Source organism: Telopea speciosissima, chromosome 2, assembly GCF_018873765.1.
Source record: "Telopea speciosissima isolate NSW1024214 ecotype Mountain lineage chromosome 2, Tspe_v1, whole genome shotgun sequence".
Lineage (NCBI taxonomy): Eukaryota > Viridiplantae > Streptophyta > Magnoliopsida > Proteales > Proteaceae > Telopea > Telopea speciosissima.
The window spans coordinates 20,557,782-20,581,541 of record NC_057917.1 but is presented as its reverse complement, the minus strand read 5'-3'; the positions used below and the strand labels follow the sequence as shown (position 1 = coordinate 20,581,541).

At 40.8% G+C, this 23,760-nt stretch overlaps 1 protein-coding gene across 1 annotated transcript; it reads right to left on the bottom strand.

The window, feature by feature from the left end:
- Positions 1-22,597: 22,597 nt before the first annotated feature.
- On the bottom strand, positions 22,598-23,503 carry LOC122652325. The gene is made up of 2 exons (XM_043846036.1): positions 23,216-23,503; positions 22,598-23,130 (listed from the first exon to the last, which is right to left on the bottom strand). Exons 1-2 carry the CDS (start codon positions 23,501-23,503, stop codon positions 22,834-22,836), a joined length of 585 nt encoding a protein of 194 aa, XP_043701971.1. The 3' UTR covers positions 22,598-22,833.
- Positions 23,504-23,760: the final 257 nt, after the last annotated feature.

Genomic DNA, 23,760 nt, shown 5'->3' with positions numbered 1-23,760 from the left:
TAATTTCAAGTGATGAACTTAGTATACTTTGTCGAATTTCAATTTTCAAGTGAACATTACTTTCTTTTTAATTTTTTGAGAAATTTTTAGAAAAACTAAAAATATTCACGTAGAAATAGGCATATTTTTTATGATCAGAACAAATAAAATAATAAATGGATGTCAGTGTCATTTATTCATGAAAATCAGGTTAGCCTCGTGACACTATGGACCATTGCTTGCGAATTTAAAACCAGACGAACGTGTGGAATACGTTTCCATTCCTAATTTACAAGTTGAAAAATGCCAAAAATATGTACAAATTGCAGAGAGAATTTAATTATTAGAAACTTAAAACGACCGACGAATTCGTCTTACTCATCGACTCTGCATGGCTATCCTCGATCAGTATCATATTCTTTGTTTGAAACTCCTTGTTACTGTCATGGTCGTGATAAGGGCAAGGGTTTTGAGGCCAGCTCAGGTTCACGTACGGTTAAAAAAAAAAAAATTTGTGAGTTTGACTGGCATCCAGGCGTACGAGAATATTCTTGTACGTGAATTAATTGAGTGGAGTCCAAGGGTTTCCCATCGTACCTGCGTGGGAAAATCTTCTAGGACATGTGGGATCGGTTTCTCCAATGTACAGCCTCACAAAGGCATGGGAAAGATCCACACATTATCGACATGCGAATCTTTTTTTTCCAAAAAATTAGGGAAAAATTAATGTTTATGTATACATTATCAAATTGAACACCTTTGTGATAGTAATAGTTTACATTAGTGGTATAAGTTTGGCCCTGTGAATCCGAGTCCACCGTGGACTTGGACAGCTTGGGCTAGACTTATCAAGTTTGGCATTGGCCTAGGATTTTCAGGCCTAGACGGTCCGGCCCAGCCCAGCCCATCCCGACCCTAATTGTATACAAGTATATATGAATTATTATATGGGAAAAAGAAGATTATCAGTTATCAGGTCACGTGGCCCTTGTACCATGACGGGGGGCCAATGGGAGATTGCGCAACGACATTCAATAGGATTGGGCTCATGGGTCGAGGTGGTCATTTCACCCTTCTTGTCTAGGCATATGAGCCATGCAACTTGGCAGAGATCAACCGCCCTTAATATATATTACGTTTAAGGCTTTAAGCCTTTACGATTATTTTTAAGAATGATTGATGTTGATGATGTTTCATTTTTTTTAAAAAATGTATATAAGGACAAAAATGGCAAGAAAAAAGGTCAATCATGCCTAGGCAAAAATCAGGGTCAATCTGGCCTAACCCGACCTAATCATGGTCAATCAGGGTTGGGCTGGGCTGGATTAAGCCCGACAAGATTGGGCCTGGGCTGAGATATCTCAGTCTGACCTCAGGGCAGCAGTGCCGGCTTGAGCTTGGGCTGAGGTTTTAAAGAACCCACCCCTAGTTTAAATAACTGGATTCCTAATTAATACAAGTTTTAAGATGCTTGTACCTTGTAAATTATTGCCAATTAGAAAGGTTTCCAAAGCTTAGACATCATTCATCTAAATTGTGGATTTTAAAAGTTACTAGGAGCTCAAGAGTGGTAAAAGCGTCCGCATACTTTTCTTTCAAGGAAAAACTCCTTAATTTGCATAGTCCCATGTCGATATCCATTTTCAAAGGGTTCACAAATAAGTTTCATGTTTCATTGGAATTGTAGAGTTCTTTTTGAGATAACTAATTTGGACTAGAGAAGATTTTACATGTTAGTATAGGACATTGGGATCTACATATTTCTAAAATCTTAACCCATTTTCAAAGTTATAATAATTGTATTTTTCAGATATAAACATAACAATATGTCATCCAACAAAACACCAATATAATACATACACTATCCTTTTTACATGGAAACAAAAAATACTCATTTACATGGTTCAATGTTTAGAGGGTGGGTGGGCCTTGGTGCAACGGTAAAGGTAGCTCTATTGTGACCAAGTGGTCACGGGTTCGAGTATGGAAACAATTTCTCTATGAAAACAGGGATAAAGCCGTGTACATTATGACCTTCCCCAAATCCAGTAGTGGCATAAATGCATAGCAAAGCCCCCCCACCTTCGCCATGGTCATCAACAGGGGAGGGACCCACCATCCAGTAAGAAAAACAAAAAATTAACAGAACGAGGTACGAAATCTCGGCCTACAAAGTGCATATATACTAAGAGCCATAGTTCAAAATCTCGCCGAAGTTTCACCGAAATTTTGGATATTTCGGCGAGGCCGAAACGAGGTGCTATGTCGAAATGAAAAAAATGCAATATTTTGGAAAGTTCGCAAATTTTGGTCTAAAAAATGCGATGTTTCGTCGAAATTTTGGTATTTCGGTCTAGCCGAAATGGCCATCCGAAACGAGATTTAATACTATGCTAAGAGCTCGTCTTGTAGAAGAGAGAGAAGAGCGGGATCAAAAGAAGATACATCGAACCTAGTTGTTGATTTAACAAGGGAATCAACAATAGGGTTAGCCTCCCTAAAACAATGTGTGACCTTCAATTGGATTCCTAAGAGAAATTGCTGAAGATAGCACCAATCCTGCATGACAAACCAGGGAATAGAGCCCTTGTAAACAGCAGTAGTCACTGCCATTGAGTTGGATTCATTCCAAAGATATTAAATCCCCAATTGTTTTGCAACCAGATGACCTTTGATCAGCACAATCAATTCCGTAATCGGGCAGCAGACTGGTTAGCTAACATGGCCTGTGCAGAGACTAATAATAAAACTTATCTTTCTGAGCACAATTTATAGGTAGACCTTCGATGCATTATTCGTGAGGATAAAGCTGGCTTGCCAGTGTTTAGAAAGTAATTCTTGGATTTTGGTCTTCTGTATGGGTTTTCCAGGGTGTCTTGTGTGAGAGAATTATATTGTTCTTCTTGTGGGTTTGATGTCAGGCAGATTATGTCCCCCCCGTGTAATCAATTTTTGTGCTATTTTCTAATAAAATTTCTCTGGGCTGGCCCGGGTCCCAATGAATATTCGGGTTAAAAAAAAAAACAAAAAAAGCACAATGAATTCCGCCTCATAGTTCATTCTAATCCCAAGGAAAAGAGTAAAAGATGAGATGATCTTGGAATAAAAATCACAAATAAGACCACCTGCTCCTACTCTCCCTGGGTTGTCAAGCGAGCACCCATCAATGTTTATTTTAAACCAGGATTGAGAAGGGAGCATCCTAGAAAATTTCCAATAGAATAGGTACCCTACACGGGATGATGGGCACACCTAGAATTCTGGAACACATCAGAGTAGCCATTGAGTTCAACTGGCTTTGAATAGAAGGAATTTGCTTCTTGATAGAACATAAGATTTGACGAAACACCAAGAAAGCACACAATACCTTCCCATCAAAGCGCCTCAAATTTCTTTGTAGCCACAGAAAATAAGGGATCAAAATCATCCCTACAAGCCAAGCTTCTTTTAAAGGAACATCACTTCCCTTGCTTCCCTTGGATTTCCACCACGAGATGAAATCTGAAATAGAATCTGATGAAGCCAAGAAACGTTGAAACACGAAACAAAATCACTCCCGATCCAAATGAAGTTACGTATCTATCTCTCCATCAACACAATCATAGAAGAAGGCCACCAGTAAATTCCAAAATTGTGCAGGGGGATTCCAGCTATAACATACCGCATCAACTCTACTCTACCAGCCATGGATAACAATTTTCCCTTCCATCCCAACATTCTCCCTTTTTATTTTATCCATCAGGGGGAGAAGAGGGTTTTTCCTCAACCTTCCCTTAAAGATTTCCACACCTAGTTTGTCACGCCCTTATCCCAATAAGGAATATAATAATAATAAAAGGGTGTGATTAGGACAACGTGTGTCATCTTAACAAGCTACTAGGATCACAGATATAGTGTCCCAACACACAGTCATTAAACCAATATTAAAACATGATAATATTATAATGCGAAGAAGAAAAAATAGCATTTCATATTGATCAGAATGTAAGCGGAAGCATTAATAATTAATAGTTACAAGATGTTCACCGGTTAAATGATAATAAGTACTATAGTTACACATTTCCTTATGACCAACAAGTAACTACAAAAGGTACAACATAAATGTTTATACAAGGGCATCAAGCCCTAAAAGAATCAAAAGAGGGAACAAGTCCGAAGTATCAATATGGCCCGTAGGTATAGTCGTTACAAGGACATCTATCACCGTGCTCCTCAGTCACAGCCTCCAGGTCCTCGGTACCGATATCATCATACTCTGAGGCCTGAACCTCGAGTCCAACAAAATATGCATCACCTGCAACAATATCTAAAAAAGTGTGCACAATGGGGGTTAGCTCCACTAAGCCAGTGAGGGGATGGAGATGCACATACACACAAAATCACAGATAGTCCATGGTGCATGTTATTATTAACCAATTGCCACCTAACACACAATTCTAAGACAAGGCATATGCTACTACAATAACTCGGGATATACTGTGGGTCCTTTCATTCTTGCCACAGGAAAACCTCAATTATTACTTTGGGACCCATGCCGACTATAGCCTCATACCATCCAGAGGCAGACTCTGATAACCATTACTACCCCTAACCTGGCCTCTCAAACTCTCCATAGGCGGCAGGTGCTCTGGCTACCCAACACCTACCCCTATTGGTAAGGGTCGTAGCATAGGGAACTGAACCTAACCATAGATATTCTATATGAATCCTATCATGTCGAGAGATATTCTGGGTGTGTCAACGTCCCATTCCATCTAACTCTCGGGTACCAGCACAACACAACACATACAGGCAAGAATGACATGCAATTTATAAGTTCACATAATTCTAGGGTTTCAGTACCGGTACATCCCGACACCGTAATCCGACATAATCCGCATCATCATTATCAACATCATTATATAAGAAGAAAATGCAATATGCAATCATGCTCGAATGATAATACAAATATCATGATATATATGAGTAAACAATAGTAAACAAAACAGTTACCCATACCCACTCACCAATGACTCATGAATCGTTCGTAGGGTTTAATAAGGATCACCTTAGTACACCTTCCCCCGTAGTGTTTAGGTAGCCTAGGATTGCATGAACATTGTGTTAGAAAGTGTAGGTAGGTCCCACAAAAGGTCCCCAGGTGCTGTCATTCATAACAGCACAAAAGAACTTGAACGGATTCTCGAACGGAGGCACTCCTAGTGGATCCGTTCTCAGTAAAGGTAGAACCGAGAGGAAAGGGTGAAATGGGCTGAACGGATTATCGAACGGAGGCACGACCCTGGGTCCGTTGGTGAATCCGTTCAAGGTAAAACCCAGTTTTTGAAGGTCTTTGCATTCCCAAGCTCATTCCTTGAGGTTATAAGGCCTCAAGGGCAAGGGGAAGGTGTCCTAAGTTCCTCTTTAGGGTTACCAAGACATTGGTCCTTCATTGGCCTTGGGAGGCTCCATGAGTTGGGCTCCACTTGGTCGATTTCGAGGGTTAGAGTTGTTTAGAACTCAAAGCAGCAACATGAGTTGCAAGGGGGCCTCTAAGGGTTGTAATTTAGAGTGTAAGGCCCATTGATGGGATTCATTCAATAGCCAAGGCCATACCTTGGGTTCCAAGTGGAACCCTAGTTCACAACCGGTTCATGGGAGAGTCTCTAAGTAGACTAGGAAGAGGGGAGAGAGAGTAATAAATGAGGTCCTTACTTGATGGATGTTGCCTACAATGGATCCTCCTAGTGGTAAGTCCCCTTCCTTCTCCACTCTCTTTCTTCCCTTCCCTTCTTCTCTTCTCCTTCTTGAATGCTCGATCTTGGGTTCGTGGGATTAGTAAATGGCCAATGAATGGCCCCCAAGTCTTATTTATAGTAAGTGGTCCACTAGGGCCTGTTTGGCTGGCTCCTTATAAGCCTATTTCTCATTAAAATAGATTTTGGGCCTTGTGGGCCCATATTCAAGGTCCAACAAAGTGAGGGAGGTTAAGAGTGGGGTCTACCATGTCTGGGGGCATGGCCATCATGTCTGGAACACGGGTATGTGGGTCCACATAAAGAAACATACAAGCAAGCATAACATCACGAACGGATTATCAGACGGACTCACTAACAGTGGGTCCGTTCGTAAATCTGTTGCAACTGAAAGCGCTAGAACATCAAGGAAAGGTCTCTGGGCTTTGGCCCGCACTTCTGGGTCATGAAGGGGAGGATACATAAGTGTAAACAAGATGGTTAACTTACCCCTCGACCATCACAGTGTGTCCTCCGTGATCCCGAAGAGTTTCCTCACTTCAATGCTAACCTCGTTGTGAGACGAAGTGTCGATATGGCACGACACAGGATGTGCTCTCTGGTACTTCTCGCTCTTGGGGCTTGTGCTAAGAGGATAGTCGGTGAAGTCATCATCAGCGAATTTCTCCCACTCCCAGTTGAGGAATCTTTCCTTGATGGGCAAACCCGTATCACAGTTAATGATTTTGTGACTGGGCTTGACAACCATCGTGAACAGCTCATCGGCATACATGGCAGTGTCATCTACATATCACAAGGATAACAATAAAATATTAGGATCTTGGGTGTGGGTATAACATAGTTAGCACATGGGAAAATTCTAACAAGGAATACCCAAAACCTAAGAGATGTGATGCCTTCGCAACGGCTCCACCTTCCCTTAAAATATTTTGCTTTTATCAAGATTTATTTACTGGCCCTGATTAATCCTAATACATCTCAAGAAAAAATTTAAATTTTTTACATAACTGATGGATCCGTTTATGAATATAAAAATATCATCTATGGATAACAAGTAACACTACAAGAAACTGATGTAACAGCGAAACTTTGGGTGGAGCTATCGTGGCGCTTTTTGAAAACACGGTCATATATAAAGATATAATGGTGCTTTCTTACAAATGCCATCATATATGAAGGTATGGTGTATGTTTACAAACGTTGTTATATATGACGATGTAACGGTGTTCATATATAATCGCCGTTAAATACATCTGTTTCTGCGGCGTGTTTTTAATAAGCGTCATTGTAGATTACCATTCAATACTAATATAATGTTTCTATTAATGACATTTCGTAAGGAATGTCGCTATATGTCTCACTACAATGACGTTTATTAATAAACGCTGCCAAAAATATTAGGTTTTCCCCGAAATAATCCTAAACCCTTTCACATCCTGTGCGCTCACCATCCCTCTCTCAACTCTCAAATCTCTTTCAAACTCCAGAGCAGCAGTGAGTCACTTCCCACGCTCTCACTATTTCTGTCTCAACTCCCAATTCTCTTTGAAATCTCTTTCAAACTTCAGAGCAGCGGTGAGTCGATGACTGGTGCTAGTTCCAGAGCACCGATAGGTAGCACGACACAACAAAACCTGAAGTCCTAAGCACCTTAAGCAGCCGCGAACAATCCAAGCATCCACCTACTGAATTAGGTTAGAAAACCCCTCTCCAGTCTTCTGGATTCACAAATTCAAGCTGAATTTCTCAATCACTTGTCTCCAATTTGAATGTTATACGCTAATGTTCATCATGTAGATATCAGTTGAAGGTTTGAACATGCTACCACGTATCTTTAGAGATATTATGCCTTTGATTTTTCTCAGTAAATTAGCACTATTGATTATTAAATCAAAATCTTCCAGCCAAAACTAACCTCCAAGCAGGACCCAAACCCTCATTCCTAATCTTTCCTCTCTACAGCTAAGGTAGTGGAGCAACAGGCCCCGACTTCGTCTCCTACTAAGAGCTCCAACTCTCTTCACTGGGGAGAAAATGTTACTTGCTAATCTCTACCTAAAGAGGTAGGATCACACACCTTGCTCATGCAACATCCAAGAAAAATATGTGTAGAAAGACAGTGAAAAAGAGTAGAACTGAGTAAACAAAGATAAAAGAATCTTACCTACACAAGAAGCTTTGAAAAAGAGGGTTGGAGACTGCCCTTGACTCAGTAAGAAGGCCCTTATTCTTTCACAATAGTCACCCAAGTGTTAGGCTTGCACAACCTTTTCTCTCTAGCTCATTCCAAGTTCAAAGCAATGTTGTACCATAGAGAAAACAAGAGAAGGTTCCCCCTCAACGTGGGAGGAAGTTTATTTATAGATTTAGCTGAATGTACATGCTCTTAAACAAGTCCATGGATCATTGAAGTGATCCGAATCGTCATGGGAAATTTCACCAAGTGATTTTTTATCAATGGTGTAGATTTCACCAGCAATCTTGGCCAATGAGGTTCAAGAAAGTGTTTTGTTACCAAAGATGTGTTTCTTGGGGCCTAAGGGTGCCAATATATGGATCCAAGTTTCCAAAATAAGGTTTGGTTGCAAATGAAAGTGAAATCGGAACCAAACATGGCGAGATTTGGTGTCTCAAATTTACACAGGATCGACATTGAATAGGGGTTCAGTCGACATTGAACAGGGGGTGAGTCGACATTGACATGTTGTCGATGAGCAAGGCTCAATATGAACTCGGGGGCTGTTAAGTGTTGGTGGAGACATGTCTGAATGTCGAGTGTGGATAGACACTCAAATGGCATTGTTAGATATTGAAAGAGGGTAGGGTCAATATCGACGAAAGGTGGCTGAATGTCGACGTAGAGCCTTTCAATGTTGACCTCATATTTGAGTGTTGACGAGGCATTTTAGGCTACTTAGGCCAATTCCAAAGTGCATTGGTATGGGTCTAGCTCACCCAGAGTTAGTTTGAAATAGTCAAATGGTCATAATTTTTTATCCATATGCCTGAATCAAGTGATTCAAAAGCGATTTTTCTCCTTAATTCGCATACTACATTTTTGTATGAAAATTGAGGATCATACTGGCCAGCATGGACTCCCTCCAGTGTAGGTCCCACTTGTGAGAAATAGAATCTTCTCCCAATAAAGGGGCAAATGAGTTCATTTTTTTTTTTATCAAATTTGGGTATGATGAAATAATATTTTATTTGGTCACCTCGACACACTTCTTGGATTTGTTAGGGAGCATAAAAAACCTCCTAAACCCATAGATACAAAATCTCTCAACCTCAAGGGATACTCATTATCGTCAAAGCGACCTCCGAGGTGACAAAATGAGGTGTCTACAATAGGTTCCTTTTATACTAAGATTGCTTTTCGAATGCTATGTCAGATTTCTTTAGATCATTTACATATTAGTAATGTTCATTATGTTTGGAATTTTATCTAGCACTTAAAAATACACCTAAAGTTTTGTTGTTTCTTGTGGAAGTTACTCATTGATGGTATTGACACTAAAGATAAACTATAGGATTTTTTTGCCTATGGACCCCATCGGTTGCCTTTGTTCAAAAGAGATGGGTTAGGTTTAAGAACTTAGACTCTCTCTACTAATATTTTATTTGATTAAATTCCTCATTTCTACTCCCTCCTTATCGAAATCTAAGAAAGAAATTCTTCTTTCTATTTTTGCCATCACATCATTTTTCATTTGGATGTTTCGAAATGAGTTCATATTCAAACATGTCCAATCTAATATTGATTGTATATATTGAACACTTAATTTATAAATGGTCTAATGAAATGAATCTATTTTCCAATGGTGATGATACTAATCGTGCCATTTCTAGTTATGTGTTATCCTATTATGAGTATCTGGGATTATCAAAAGGGGATGATCATATCCTTATATGCAACGGTAGCTATGAGCCTTCGTCAGGAGAAGCAAGATGGGCCTCAGCTTTGATCTTTTGCTCTCAGTTTGTCATGATTTCAACGGATTAGTTTCTGTAAACTCGCCACAGGAGTCAGAGATTCGGAGTGAGTTTGCTTTAAGGGATGCAATGAGCTAAGGAGAAAGGGGTGGAAAGTATTAATTGTATGGATGGATTATCAACAAATGATAGATTGGATTACTCAAGGAATGGAAGAGGGGTGGCCATGGGATGCGTTTAATCCATTATTAGTTGCTATTATTTTTTTAAGAAGTTTTGATGTTGTTAATTTTTCTAAAAAGTCTATAAATGTTATATCTATTGCTCATAAATAGACAGTATCATGATGAAGAAGCTATTTACTATTGTATCGAATGATGTCTGTAAATTTATATTTAATTAATTAATTTTTTCTTTGATATAGAAAAAAATTCCTAAAACTCCATGTTTGCTTTTGCTTTTCCTCCTCAATAAGTGTTCTTTCCCGGCAATAATCCATTTTCTTCCTCAGTGAGTGTGTTTTTTTTTTTTTCAGCGACCTAGCCTTGTTTTTCCTCTCAGTTCCATATAGTGCTTTATAACTACTTTCCCCTAAAAAGTGCTTGTCACTATTGAGATTGCCAATAGAGCCCACCACAACTTGCCGAGATTACCACCACTAGACCCTCCAACAACTATGAGGATGATGACTTCCTTTACGTAGATGATGAGGTCGAGGATGATGCAACCCTTTCTTGGGAAAACACGCTAGTCGGCCATATTTTACTAGGCAAGCCATACAGAACGTAGGCAGTTTAAGACCTTGCCGAAAGCTTAGAACACTCAATTTTCAGTAGAAATCTCACCCTTAAGTAGTAACTAGTAACCACCAGCTGTTTCGATTTCACCATCCTACTGATATGTTGAATATTCTGGAAGAAGGCCCATAGGTGTCCGATAACCTCCTCATGCTAGAATGATGCAGAGACAATGAGAAATGGGAGTTTACCCATTTGGAGTTCTGAATCTAGTATCATGCCATCCCCCATAGACTTGCTGACTACAGAGTTTGCCTTCCAATTGGCAGACTCAACTGGAATACCCAAGAAGGCAATGATAATTAAGGGTTTTCAGTTCAAGGAACGCATCCAATATGCGCGGTGTAGAGTGAATATCGATATCCGCAAACCCCTGCGGTTGGGTGATTAACATTCGTCGGACCTCCGAAACATGCTTGGGATTAAGCTTAGGTATGAGAAGCTTCCTTTGTTTTACTATTTATGTGGACTAATTGGACACGAGGAGTCCAGAATCTAGATGCCCTAAGATTTTCACTGAGCAGGTACATCAACAACGAAGGGAAACCCAAGTTCCAACCTCTGGTACCAGTAGCTTTAGCCCCTTTGGTCCTCACCTTCACAGGATGATTCTGGATGGCAGACTTCTGGAGGGTTCGATAGCAATCCATCTTAAACAATCGGAGTTCTTTAGACAATGAAACAACCCAACCTCTTGAGCGACTGGAGAATCTGGTGCCAGTAAAACTCGATCCACTAATGGAGAAGAAGATGGTATAGTGCAACATCAGATAAATACTGCCAACTCTATCATAGCCTTGCCACGTGTCTTCCAGAGCATCAATCAAGGCTTGCATGCGTAAAACCAAACACATGGACCACTAACGAGCACTCACCCCATCACTCTTCCTTCGCCTGATCCAAATCATTTACTCAAAATTCCTCTGGCACCAAATCATCTGGAGTACAGAGATTATCCTACCCCATTGGTCACCCAAAACATGAACCCAATCCTTTCATCCCACCATATTGGCTCACTAATGTCACCCATCCACATGTCAAACCCATCCACTTCACTGCCCCGTAACCAACAACTTAACATCCCTACCTTGCTGAACCTCTTACCTCATTTGGCATCTTTTTCCTTCTCCGGCACTAGCCAAACAACACCTCACCTACCTTAGGACCACTCAACCTCAACTGATAGGACCATACCGTATATTCTCCAGGCCTACAAGAACAACATTCCTCATAACCAACTTCTTAACATTGCCTTAAGCCAATCTCACCCAAACCAAACTTCTCTCATACAGATACCCAACCTCAACATATGTGATCCCAATCATGTTCACAGCCAGCCCAACCTTAACCCACAAACCACTCCCTCCTCACCCCAACCACAAAAACCAAACCACTTGAAACCCACTAGATTGAGACCCTTCAATGCTCGGGTCCAACGCAGAACAAGCAACAAAAGACAAAGGAATATCCTAAAGAATGTTGAAGTATCAACCGAGGAACACATAGAGGATAGTAATTTTTTAATGAGGGACCTCCTGGAGTGTGGAATAATTTCACTCCACGGGTAGAAATGAAAATGATAAGTTGGAACTGTAGGGGTTTAGGGAGAGCCCCCATAGTTTGAGTTCTGGCAAATCTCTCTAAGACAATTAATCTAGAGGTTATTTTTCTGATGGAAACTAAGGCAAGAAGAAATAGAATTGATAGGGTTCAAAGAAGGTTGAGAATGAGTAACAATTTCTTTGTCCCACCTTCTGGTTCAGCAGGCAGATTGTCATTATTTTGGAATCAACAAGTTCGACTTGAATTATATCATCCAATTCCCATCTTATTGATTGTAACATTAAAATTAGTGATCACCCAGAGTTTTTCTTAACCTGTGTCTATAGAGCTCTAGTTAGATCACAACGGCAGAGAGTATGGGATGATAATATAGCTATAAGTTCCAACAAAATGGGTAGATAGATGTGTGTGGATGACTTTATTTCCTATCTTGGAAAGAGAAGAATGGGGGAAACTATAAAGGCAGCATGGATATTCACCAATTTCGATTAATGGTGGAACAATGTGGTTTTATTGATATGGGGGCTCAGGGACCTACTTTCATGTGGAGTAACAAACGTATTGGCTCAAGGAACATTCGCATCTGCTTAGATCTCACCTTCTCTAACATTGAATGGAGAACTCAATTTAAAGAGGCAATTGTGCAAATTAAGGCAATGGTTGGGTTTGACCATGCTCCGTTGGTTATTGACAAAAAGATGCCCTTTCAAGGGTCCCTATCCTTTTCGTTTTGAGTCAATGTGGGTGTGTCATGAGGATTGTATGCTGGTTGTGTCAAAGGCTTGGAATAGTCAGAATCCTATTGGCCCATCACCAATCCTCCATTACAAGCTTGCAATGTGTCAGAAAGCCTTCCAGAAGTGGAACAAGGAATGTTTCGGTCACCTTCAAGAGAAAATTAAGAACCTTTCCTTAGTTCTAGAAGACCTGCAGAAACTACCAACTTCTCTTGCTTCTTTATCGGAGGAAAATAAAGTATCTAAGGAGCTTGAGGAGTAGTTGGCTTGTGAGGAGAAATTCTAGCATAACAAATCCAAAGTTCAATGGCTTTAGGGAGGAGATAAGAACTCAAAATTTTTTCATGCAAGCACAATTATTAAAAGGTAGAGCAACTATATTCTGAAGCTAAAGAAATCATCTGGGGACTGGACTGAATCAGAATAAAAAGTGTATGAGGAGATTTTCAATTACTATCAGTACTGTTTTACTTCAGAAGGAGTAGACGATGATGCCCTAAAAGCTGTGCTGAAATGTATTCCCACCACCATTATAGACCAAGCCAATGATCGATAATGCTCCAAACCATCTTTAGAGGAAGTACATCGGGAGCTCTTTGATATGGGCCCTTTGAAATCCCCTGGCGTAGACAGGTACTCCTTGTTTTCTTCCAAACTTTTTGGGATTTAACTCACCAAGACCGATATGATTTTGTGGTTAAGTGTTTTTGTACAGGTTCAATTCTCTGAGGCGCTAATGACTCCTTAATATGTCTTATACCAAAGAAAGTAGTACTTGAGATGGTGGAGGATTTTTGGCCAATTGGCCTTTGTAGAGTGGCGATCAAAGTGGTTACCATAATTGTGGGCAATCGGCTGCATATGATCCTACTAGGTCTCATTTCCCAAGCTCAATCGACTTCTATACCAGGCCAGATGATCTCAGACAACATCTATATGGCCCATGAAGCCTTTCACTATATTAAGAGGAGGACAAAGGCGAAGAAAATTTTTGTTGCTATTAAGCTCGACATGAAATGGGTGTAGGACCAGCTCGAGTCGCCCTATATCTTTCAGATTCTTCTCCGGATGGGATTCTCCATAGCTTTCATTAATCTCATTATGGCTTGCATCTCCTCTATGAATGACACTATTTTGATTAACGGGGCTGAGAGATGCTCGATTCGACCTTCAAGGGGAATTCGCCAGAGGGATCCCTTCACCCTGTTTGGTTTGTGCTCACAAGGGCTTTGCAGCCTTCTGCAGCATGACAAATCAGAAGGAGCAATTAGTTGTTACATCTGCGCTCGAATTTACTATTAATTATAATTTCTCTCTCTTATGACGTGTAGATTATGCTATCGTGTACACTGGTGAATTGTTTTCACTTGTGGTCAAACCTAGTCACAAGATTGTTGACCAGTTCACGGCCTTGCCTGTGAAGGAGAGGTTCCTTAATCGGCAATGGGGAAGATTTATCGATGGTAACTTCGTTGATCATCCTCCTAGCACAAGTCCACGGAGTGAAGAGTACCGGAAGACATTCCCCGTGTCCCCACACCTAGATGCCTCTTTTGATGATGAGCTTAGCATCGCGATTGGAAAACTATTCGGGATCACAAAGGACACGTCGTGACGGTTGGGGGTAAGGTACTGCCTTTGTGAATGTTAGTATACCTTTCCCCTTATTGACCTTGAAGTGTGGGCCAAAGCCCGACCGATTTTTATGGGTTCTGACCTTTATAGCAGCAACGGACGCACGAGCGGACTCACCAAGACGGAATCCACCCGTTAGTCCGCCCATTCTGTTTAAGGACTTTGTGTGTTTTCTGGGGTGAGACCTACACCCCGTGCCCCGTGCCCCGAACATCCTATCTAGACACCTAGACAAGGTTTGGGCCTCACCCTTGGTCTCTTTGGCTTGTGGGTGTGCCGTATAGGTGGACCCATTGGCCTTATGGACTTTTAATTAGGTTTTGGCTATTAAAGCCCAATCCAAACAAGCCCTAAGTGGGAGATTAGTCTTAAGAGCAAGACTTGGCTTCCAAGTCTCATTTACTCTATTCACCAACCCAAAACGTGGGAGGCTTGGAGCATTGAAGGATTTGGTGGAGGAGAGCTTGGGGGGGCTGTGAAGGTGGAGAATCATCCATAAATCCAACCTTGAGGTAAATAACCTCACCTTCCTCCCTCTCTTTTCCATTTCCGGATTTGGAGATCCCCTTGGGATCGATTCCAAGCTTGGGGTTTCCCTTAAGAACCTAATAAACCCCATGTAATGTTTCCTTTGAGACCTATAACCTCTCCCCTTAATGCCTCCATGAATTTAATAACCTAAATGTTGTTCAAGCATTGGAAACCTAGCTTAGGTTTGGGAAGAACCTTGGAGATGGATCCAATCACTTGAATCCCCTAAATTATTTAAGGGGCTATGTATATTGGACCTCCAACGAAGGTTTGAACTCGCATCCCCAACCCTAGGACCACTATGGGTCCATGAATGAAGGGTTGGAGGTGGAGATCCTCGCAGCCTTCAAAGGAATGGTGACGAACGAAGGACCAGACTCAGTGTCGTGTATCCGCCCGTTAGTCCGTTAAGTATAACCTGGTTGTTTAACCGGGGCGGAGCCACGAGTGGAGCCACTTAGTGAATCCATCCGTAGCTCAGGTTGCTCTCGGGTGTGTCTCAGGGTTTGGACTGATGCACGAGCTGATCCATGTTCCACATCCGCCCGTGAGTCCGTTCCATGTATTTTCTGGGTATGGCCTGGACGGATCCACAATCGGACTCACCTGCTTGACTTCGTTCCTGCATCCGCCCTTGCTGTCTTGACCCAAACTTTAAATAAATTGTTGGGACCCTTTGTGAGACCCACCTATACCCTTCTAACATTGTTCTCACTCATCCTCAGGCCTTGGAATCTATACGGGAGTGCGTACACTAGAGTAAACCTTATCGAACACACCGAAAGACAAGCAAACAAACAGTGAGTGGGCTTTGGGTGATGTTTGGGTTTGATATATACATGTAAAAATATAACTACTTAGATTATACCATGGTTTATGTGCTGCATTCATTCTTGTTATGTTGCATCCTTGCATATAAAACCATGATTGATAGGTTTGATGAAATGTGGACATATTGCTTTACTTTAGTATATTGGGTTGCGGTGTCGGATATGCCGGTACTGGAACCCCGAAGTTCTTATTATTGTAATCATTGCTTGCCATCCTGGTCTGTATGCACCATGACGTGCTGGTACCTGGGTACTAGATGGAATGGGACGTTGATGCATCCAGAATACCTCTCGGGACGATAAGAATTGCATGTAGTATATCTGTGGTTAGGATTTATGTTCCCTTATGCTACGACCCTTGCCAACAGGGGTTTATGTGTTGGATAGTCTGAGCACCTGAGGTTTGTGGAGGTGGGAGAGGCCAGGTCAGGGGTAGTGACGGCTATTGGGGTCTGCCACTGGGTGGTCTATGGCTTCTACCAGCTTAGGCTCCCTTGTGATAATTGAGGTTTCACTGGGGTGATAGGATAAGTGACCCTTAGTATCTCCCGAGTTATCACAGTAGCATATACCATGACTTAGACTGTTTGTTAGGGAAAAATGTATTTAACATTTCATGAACTATGTGTGATTGTGTGTATGTGCACTCCCCTTTCCCCTCATTGGCTCAATGGAGCTAACCCCCTGTGTACACAACTTTTTAGATTTTGATGCAGATGATGGTTACTTGGCTGGCTTAGAGGTTCAATCGGCAGAGTATGATAGTATCGGCGCAGAGGAGCTTGAGTACGTATCAGAGGAACACGACAATGGTTGCCCCTGTGATGATTGTGCTTATGGGCACTAATATTGTTGGAGAGTTGTCCCCTCCTTTTGATTCTTTTGGGGCCTTATGCCCGTTTTAAATATTTTTTATAATAACTTACTATACTTTTGAGTAGTTATGTCATGGTTAGCTAGTGTCAGGACTAACTATTACATTATCACTTAGTCAGCTGAACATACTGTAACTGCTTATGTAAATATTGCTTCTGCTTATGATAACTCTGACAATGATTGGAATATTTATTTTCTTTTGCTCAAATGTAACTATTTGGGTGGGTCCTTGGTTGTTGACTGTGCTTTGGGACACTGTGTCGTTGATCCTGATAAGAATTGGGGTGACATGTGTTATCCTAATCATCCTCTTGACTGTGCTTATGGCATAAGCTTGGGATAGAGGCGTGATATTAGTGGTATTAAAGTCAGAAATTGATTTAAGCTTCTCTCTCATCTTTTATTGTGGATGACTGCATCCTTTTCTCGGAGGTCAAGCTTAAAGAAATCTTTAACCTGAAAGACTACATTGACCTATTTTGCAAGGCCAGTGGGCTAGCAGTTAACTCAAAGAAATCAAGTCTATGCTTCAGCCCAAACATAAGTCCAAAGCTTAAGCAATGGTTCTTGAGAATTCTTAAGATGCCTTACGGAGATGGCCCCTCCAAGTATCTCGGTCCGCCTATAGACTTTGGAGTTTCGAAGACCGAGATTTTTCACTATATTACTAATAAATCAGCAAAGCGTATTCATGGTTGGAGTAAAAAATACCTCACTCATGTGGGGAGAGAAACTCTTTTGAATTTTGTGGCCCTCCCCCATCGTAAACTTTGCTGCTACTCACTTCAAAATTTCAAAGGCTATCCATGATCACACAGGCAAGGAGACAGTTAACTTCTTTTGGGGCAAATCAGAGGAGGGAGATAAAATTCATTGGCGATCTTGGAAGAAGCTATTCCAGTCTAAGGAGGAAGGTCGAATTGGGCTCAGGGACCCGGACTTACATAACAAGGCTCTTCTTGCCAAGGCCGCTTGGAGGTTATTTAGCAAACCTCACTCTAATTGGGCCTTATTTATGAAAGATCTGTAGTTCCCTCGTGGTGATTTTGTTAATGCAAAGGGAGGAAACCCGTCATGGGGTTGGAGAAGTCTTCTGATGGGAAGAGATGTTATTAAAGATGGAATCATATGGAAAATTAGCCATGGCACCAAGATTCGAGTGTGGGAGGAAAGCTGGATCCCCTCATTATCGAGATTTAAAATTAATATGGAGCCTTCAGATGATTGCCCAGTAGGTGAGTTGCAGGTCTTATCAACCAGGAAACTCGTCAATAGAACTAGGACCTCCTTAATACCTGGTTTACCCCTGCAATCAAAGAGGTAATAGAGAAAATTCAGTTGAGTCTATTCCCAGGGAAGGATACTTAAGTTTGGGGAGCGGCTAAGGACGACAAGTTTTCAGTAAAATCCTCCTATCATTTCCTATGTCCAAAGGAAACTTTCCTATTCTGCCAAAGCATCTTCGTCAAAGGTGAGCAAGCGAGACACCATCCCACCATCAACATGGAAAGCTATTTGGAATAGTCACACGCTACCAAAGATTAAATCCTTCCTTTGGCGATCATGTTCAGGCGGTGTACCAATTGGTGAGGCTCTTCGACATTGCCAAGTTCCGGTAGAAGGAAATTGCCCAAGATGTGGCTCTACTATTGGTCCATAGCCCATACCCTCCTTCAATGTCCCTTCGCCTGGGCTGTTTGGTTCGACAGTATGTTGTCCTATAAGGTGCTTAATAGTCCCAATCTAACAATTGTTGACTGGGTTGGTGATTGGAAATATTTTGAGCAAGGAGATAAGAAGTGACAAAGGGAAGCCGTCAGCCTTGCATGCTTTATCGCCTGGTCCATTTCCGCCAGGAATGACATTATCTTTGAGAAGAGGAAGAAATCCCCAGAAGAGGTCATTAAAGAGGCCCAGTTGGCATGGTAAGAATTCAACACAGCTGCAGTGAACCCTGGTAGAGTTCCTCCCTCAGCCCAAGCAACTTCTTTTCCCAAATGTGGGGAACCTCTCCAAGCGCCTTTCAGGAAAATGAATTGCAACGCATCATGGTTGACGGACCACAAAAAGTTTGGTTGGAGAGTTATCATTAGAGACTATTCTGGCCGCCTTACCCTAGCAAAATCTGGTATCGGAAAGTTCTTTTCGGTTCTGGAAGGAGAAGCCATTGCCATTAGGTTGGGTATGCTAGAGGTGTTAGCAGAGGGAGTGGATTATATTTGGATTGAGTCTGATTCCAAGGAGGCTATATCATATATCCAAGGAGGCAGCAGGACTCCCTTGTCTATCCAACCGATCATCTCAAATATAACTCTCTTGCATCGTACTTCCTTGAATGTAAATTTTCTTTTATTCCTAGGGAAGCTAACTTAGTAGTAGATATCCTAGCCCAGAAGGCCTGGTTGATAGCATGTCCGACATACTAGCCTAATTCCATTCCTTGGTTGACGGACCTCTGTAATTCATCTCTTGCGAGTGTTTCATGCAATGAATAAATTACTATTTACCCAAAAAAAAAAAAAAATCCTAACTCCAAATAAATGTTGAAAAATAAAACAAACAATTAATATGCTATTCAAGAAAAGAAACACATTTCTATGACCACCAAGTTCCATAAGGCCCTTATTGTTTCAAAGAGAAAAGTGGAAAAGGAAAAAAAGGGTGGGAAATTTGTACTTGTTTCCCATAAATTACCACAAATGTGGCAGATTTTGTTACATAAGGTAAGAAACTTTCAAACAAGTTCATTAAATGCTTTTATTGTTTGGTGAAGTGGCATCCCTCTTTTTCCCACCCCTTTCACTTTCAAAGTCATATTAATTTAGTGCTTTTATTGTTTGGTGAAGTGGCATCCCTTTTTTTCCCATCCATTTTACTTTCAAAGTCATATTAATTTAGTAGGACTTTGATACTATTCATGGAAAAGTTACTTTTGAGTCTATCTCGTTTTTTTTTATTTTCTTTCTTTTTCACGAAATCCCATCTCACTACAAAATGCATATTCTATAATTTTCTTTCTTTTTCTTTTTTTGTCAACCCAACCCACAATATGTGAGACCCACCCTCACAAATTTCCCACCCTTTTTTATCCATCAAACAAATGGGACTTAAATGCACGGCCATGAGACGCACACGTGGAATCATAGATGGTTTTGCTTTCCCACGTACTTGTGGACGTATGCCATCCACAAGTCTACTCAGACACCCACAGACTTCAGCTAGCCATTCTTTCCCTTTGCGAGGCTCAGCCACCCACCACACTGCGCCCCCCACACAGCCACCCTTACTTGGTCAAACGACAATCTCTGAGCACCGTGGCCACACAGCCGCATTGGATTCTCAATTCCCACCAACTCCTTAATTTTGTTTATACATTGCATGCATGCATCCGTGCAAACAACATATGAGACGACAACAATTACACCCAACCCCAATACCAGACAAAATGCCTCAGAGGTCTCCCTCTTTGGCTACTCTACTCTCTTACTCCTATCCTCTCTCATGGCCTCGAGGCTTCATGGAGGGTTAATAATAGCTATAAAGATTAATGCAATTCCACCTCGAAGTTACCACAAAACAATGGAGAGAGAAAACCCAGACCCCAGAAACTCAAGGCAAGAAGGAGAAGAAGACGAAGAAGAAGATAGAGAAGCAATGGAAGCCACGAGGAATAATCCATATCTCAGTAGTATCTTTGTTTTCATTTTCAATCTCATTTGTCTCAATCTATCCATGTCGTTACACTAAGTACCCAACAAAAGCGAAAAAAAAAGGTTGAAGTTTAATTGGTGATGGAACTCTATTTTTCTATTTAACTGGTTTGTTGGTAATGCAATATATATGGACATAAAGATATCTCCTAAGATTCCCCATCCCTTTTGTCCTTTCGCCATCTCTATTAAATATGGATTGGTTCTCTTCACCTAAACAGAGAGGTGCTTCTCATGGATGATATATTATATATTTTGGAATCATCTGTAGCTATATATACCCTACAAATAAAATAGAGATTCTTTGACTCTTGAGGTAGCGTCGGGGTCCTCTACTTCCGTCCTGCCCGTATTGCCGTGTGCACCCCACACACAGGAAGGCACGTAAAGACACCACTTTACCCCTGCCCGAGCATCTTGTCCGAGCGGTGGTAAGGGGGTCTGTTTCGCCTTACTGTGTGTAGAACACACGGCAGTAGAGACAGGACAGAAATAGAGGATCCGGATCCAAGGTATAGGTTATGGATGGGTGCAATTAATTAGATTCTCTTTTTTGATCATGAAGAAAGTGACTCCCATTTAATGTTTTATATGATGTGAGCATCAAATGGTATGTCCTATGATTAAGAAATACATATCCATTAATTACTAATGGAGATTAATTATATGGGTAATGTCCCAATTAGTAGTGGGTCAAAGACTCAAAGCAATTGCCTGCCGGTTGTTACTTATAAATTAATATGACATAAATATACACTAATCCCGCTTTTCTTGCTGTCACTTGGAAGTTCTATTGCTGTACTAAAGCATAGAATCTATCTTACATATATAACCTACTTCAATTAGCCGATTAACCAATAGCTTTAAGGATCCAGATCATCTACGGCGCAGCTGCCCATCCTGGTTGTTTTGCGCAGACATAGGGCTATGCACAAAGACCGTCTTACCCCTGTCCAAGCACTTTACCCGAGTGGAGGTAAGGCGGTCTTTTCGAGCGGCCCTATGTCTGCACAGCAAAGGCAGAATGGGCAACTGCGCCGTAGATGATCCAAATTCTAGTTTTAATCGACAAAAGAGGAAGAAAAAAATTACTCTCCTCTACCACTACATTATCTCAGCCTGTACATATTTAAATCCCTAGCCCACCCAACATAGTCCTTTTCTCCCAAGAGTGTTCCCTGAGGGCGTGTTTGGTTGCAAGGGAAATAGGAAAGGGAAGTGAAGGGAAGGGAAGGGAAGTGAAGTGAATTTTTTTTCCCTCTTAAGTCATTTGGTTTCAAAGGAAGTAAAGTGAAATTAATTTTACTTAGTTGTTTGGTTATCTGCAAAATTGATGTAAAATCAATGTAAAATTTTTTAAAATTTGTAATCCAACCTATTATACTAACTTTCATATATATAAGGCTCTTTCTTAATAATTTATGAAAAAATGAACGCTAACATTTACACACAAATGTGCATGGGCAATTAGAGAACCTCTAAATTCTAACAATTTGGATGGTCAGGAGAGGGTATCGCACATCAATGGGGGGATATTATCGGACATTCATAAATAAATGGGTAGACATTTATAGTCATGAATAACCATTGAAGCAAAACCAAATTGTAAATTCGGGCCTAATGATTCAAAATACAAACATTTAATAAGCCTCTTTTGCATTTCACCTAAGCAGGGTAGCTACAGGCACTACACCTTCTCTTTCTCATGTCATCACATGAGGTCATGGACAAGCCCTCGAGTCCTGTTCTTGTGTCCACATCTTTCTCCAATTTTTTTTTCAGAGGTGATGGTGCAATTGAGATTCTTCTTCTATGCAAAAATGCAGGCATTCGAAGCAAAAATTTTACTAGAAAGCATGATCCAAACTGTTCGTGTTTAATGAATTTAATCTGGTTTTGCTAGATCACTTCTTGACCATCATAGAGATATCATTTTCTAAGGCTTCCTCATAATATTTACAGGATTTTGTAGAAATCTAATACAAAAACATAAAATGATTAGAAAGAGAGGAAAATATTTTACTGAAATATTCCCAAATCAATGGCCTCATAGAAACCAGAATTGCAATGAACAGAAACTAAATGTGATTAGAACTTGCAAATCCCAAATCTAATGGGGCTGAAACTAACATATATTAGAGGTCCTAATGGGGTGAGTAAGAAAAAACAGAAAATAGCAAGCAAGATGATAGCTAGATTAGGCATAGTTGTTTTGTATTTATCTTACTACATCAATGGCCTTGATCAAGATACCTCAAGATCCACCTCTTCCGTTGCTCCACACTCCTAACTAAAAATGTCTTTGCTTGAGTTTCATTTGTCATGAGGAACTCAAAGATGTGGTCAAGCGTATCTTCACTAAGACCATCTACTTCTTGTACTACATCCAACAATAATTTAGAGTTAAATAAACTATGCCTCTCTTGGACCACAGTCGCCAAACGGTCTATGGAGGCAGCGACAACAGATATTTGATCACCCAATGCTACCTTTGCTCTCTTTCTCTCTCAAGGCACGTCATGTGATGCACCAGCTCTACTCCCCTCTCCAGCTTGCGATGTGGACTTCGGGACTTGGGTGTCTAACCCTTCATTGCCACTAGTGTCACCAATCTCCATGTGGTCCATTTGATGGATGTATGACCCAGAATCTTCAAAATTCGTTCCCTTATCTTTTGTTTGGCGTGAAGGATCTCTATTCGAATGAGAAAACTCTCCTGTGGCGTGATCTTCACCCACAACTTCTTTAAGTTCTTCGAATAGAGGCCAAGACATGTTTCTCAACTTCATAAATTCTCTTCCGCTCTGTAACAAATGCAAGTGTTATATTAATATCAATGAACCAAAAAATTAAATCAATACTTATGCAATTAATAATTAAAACAAACACCTTGGCAGCAAAAGGATACCATATTTGGTCTTCTACCTTCAATTTCTTCTCCGTATGGTCAAAACCAAACCCACTTTGCTCTAGACGAAGAAGCAGATTTCTGAAGGTTTGCTTAATTGTCCTAAAGCGATTGATCACATTCTCTTTTGTTACTTCTTTATGGTGTTGTGGATGCTTTGAATTCATCTCTTTGGCAGCAAGAATATAAGCTGACTCTTTAAAAGCATTTCCTACTTCTCTCCCTTCCCATACTTGGACTTGGAGGCACTTTATCATTGTTTCATCCATTTGTTCAGTCCAAGTGATGTTCTTTCGGTGTTCACTACTCCCTAAATCATCCTCCTATATAACAATTCAAAATAGAATAGCTTCAGACATCAAATACTTCATCAAAACTTCAGTTGAGCATGTGAGTTTTACCTGACCAATGCCATCAATAGGTGCAACAACTGTATTCTTATTAGCTGAAGTCTTCAATGAATGGTCTCGTGAAGACGACCCGATTCTCTAAAAATATTGACAAAGCGTTGAAAGCAATCTACTGT

What these genes read in the sequence shown, in the direction of transcription:
- LOC122652325 (XM_043846036.1), bottom strand. Translation starts at nt 23,503, where the DNA reads ATGGATGAAACAATGATAAAGTGCCTCCAAGTCCAAGTATGGGAAGGG. An exon ending in GGTATCCTTTTGCTGCCAAG is followed by an intron (nt 23,131 to 23,215) that starts GTGTTTGTTTTA and finishes CATTTGTTACAG; the next exon opens with AGCGGAAGAGAATTTATGAA.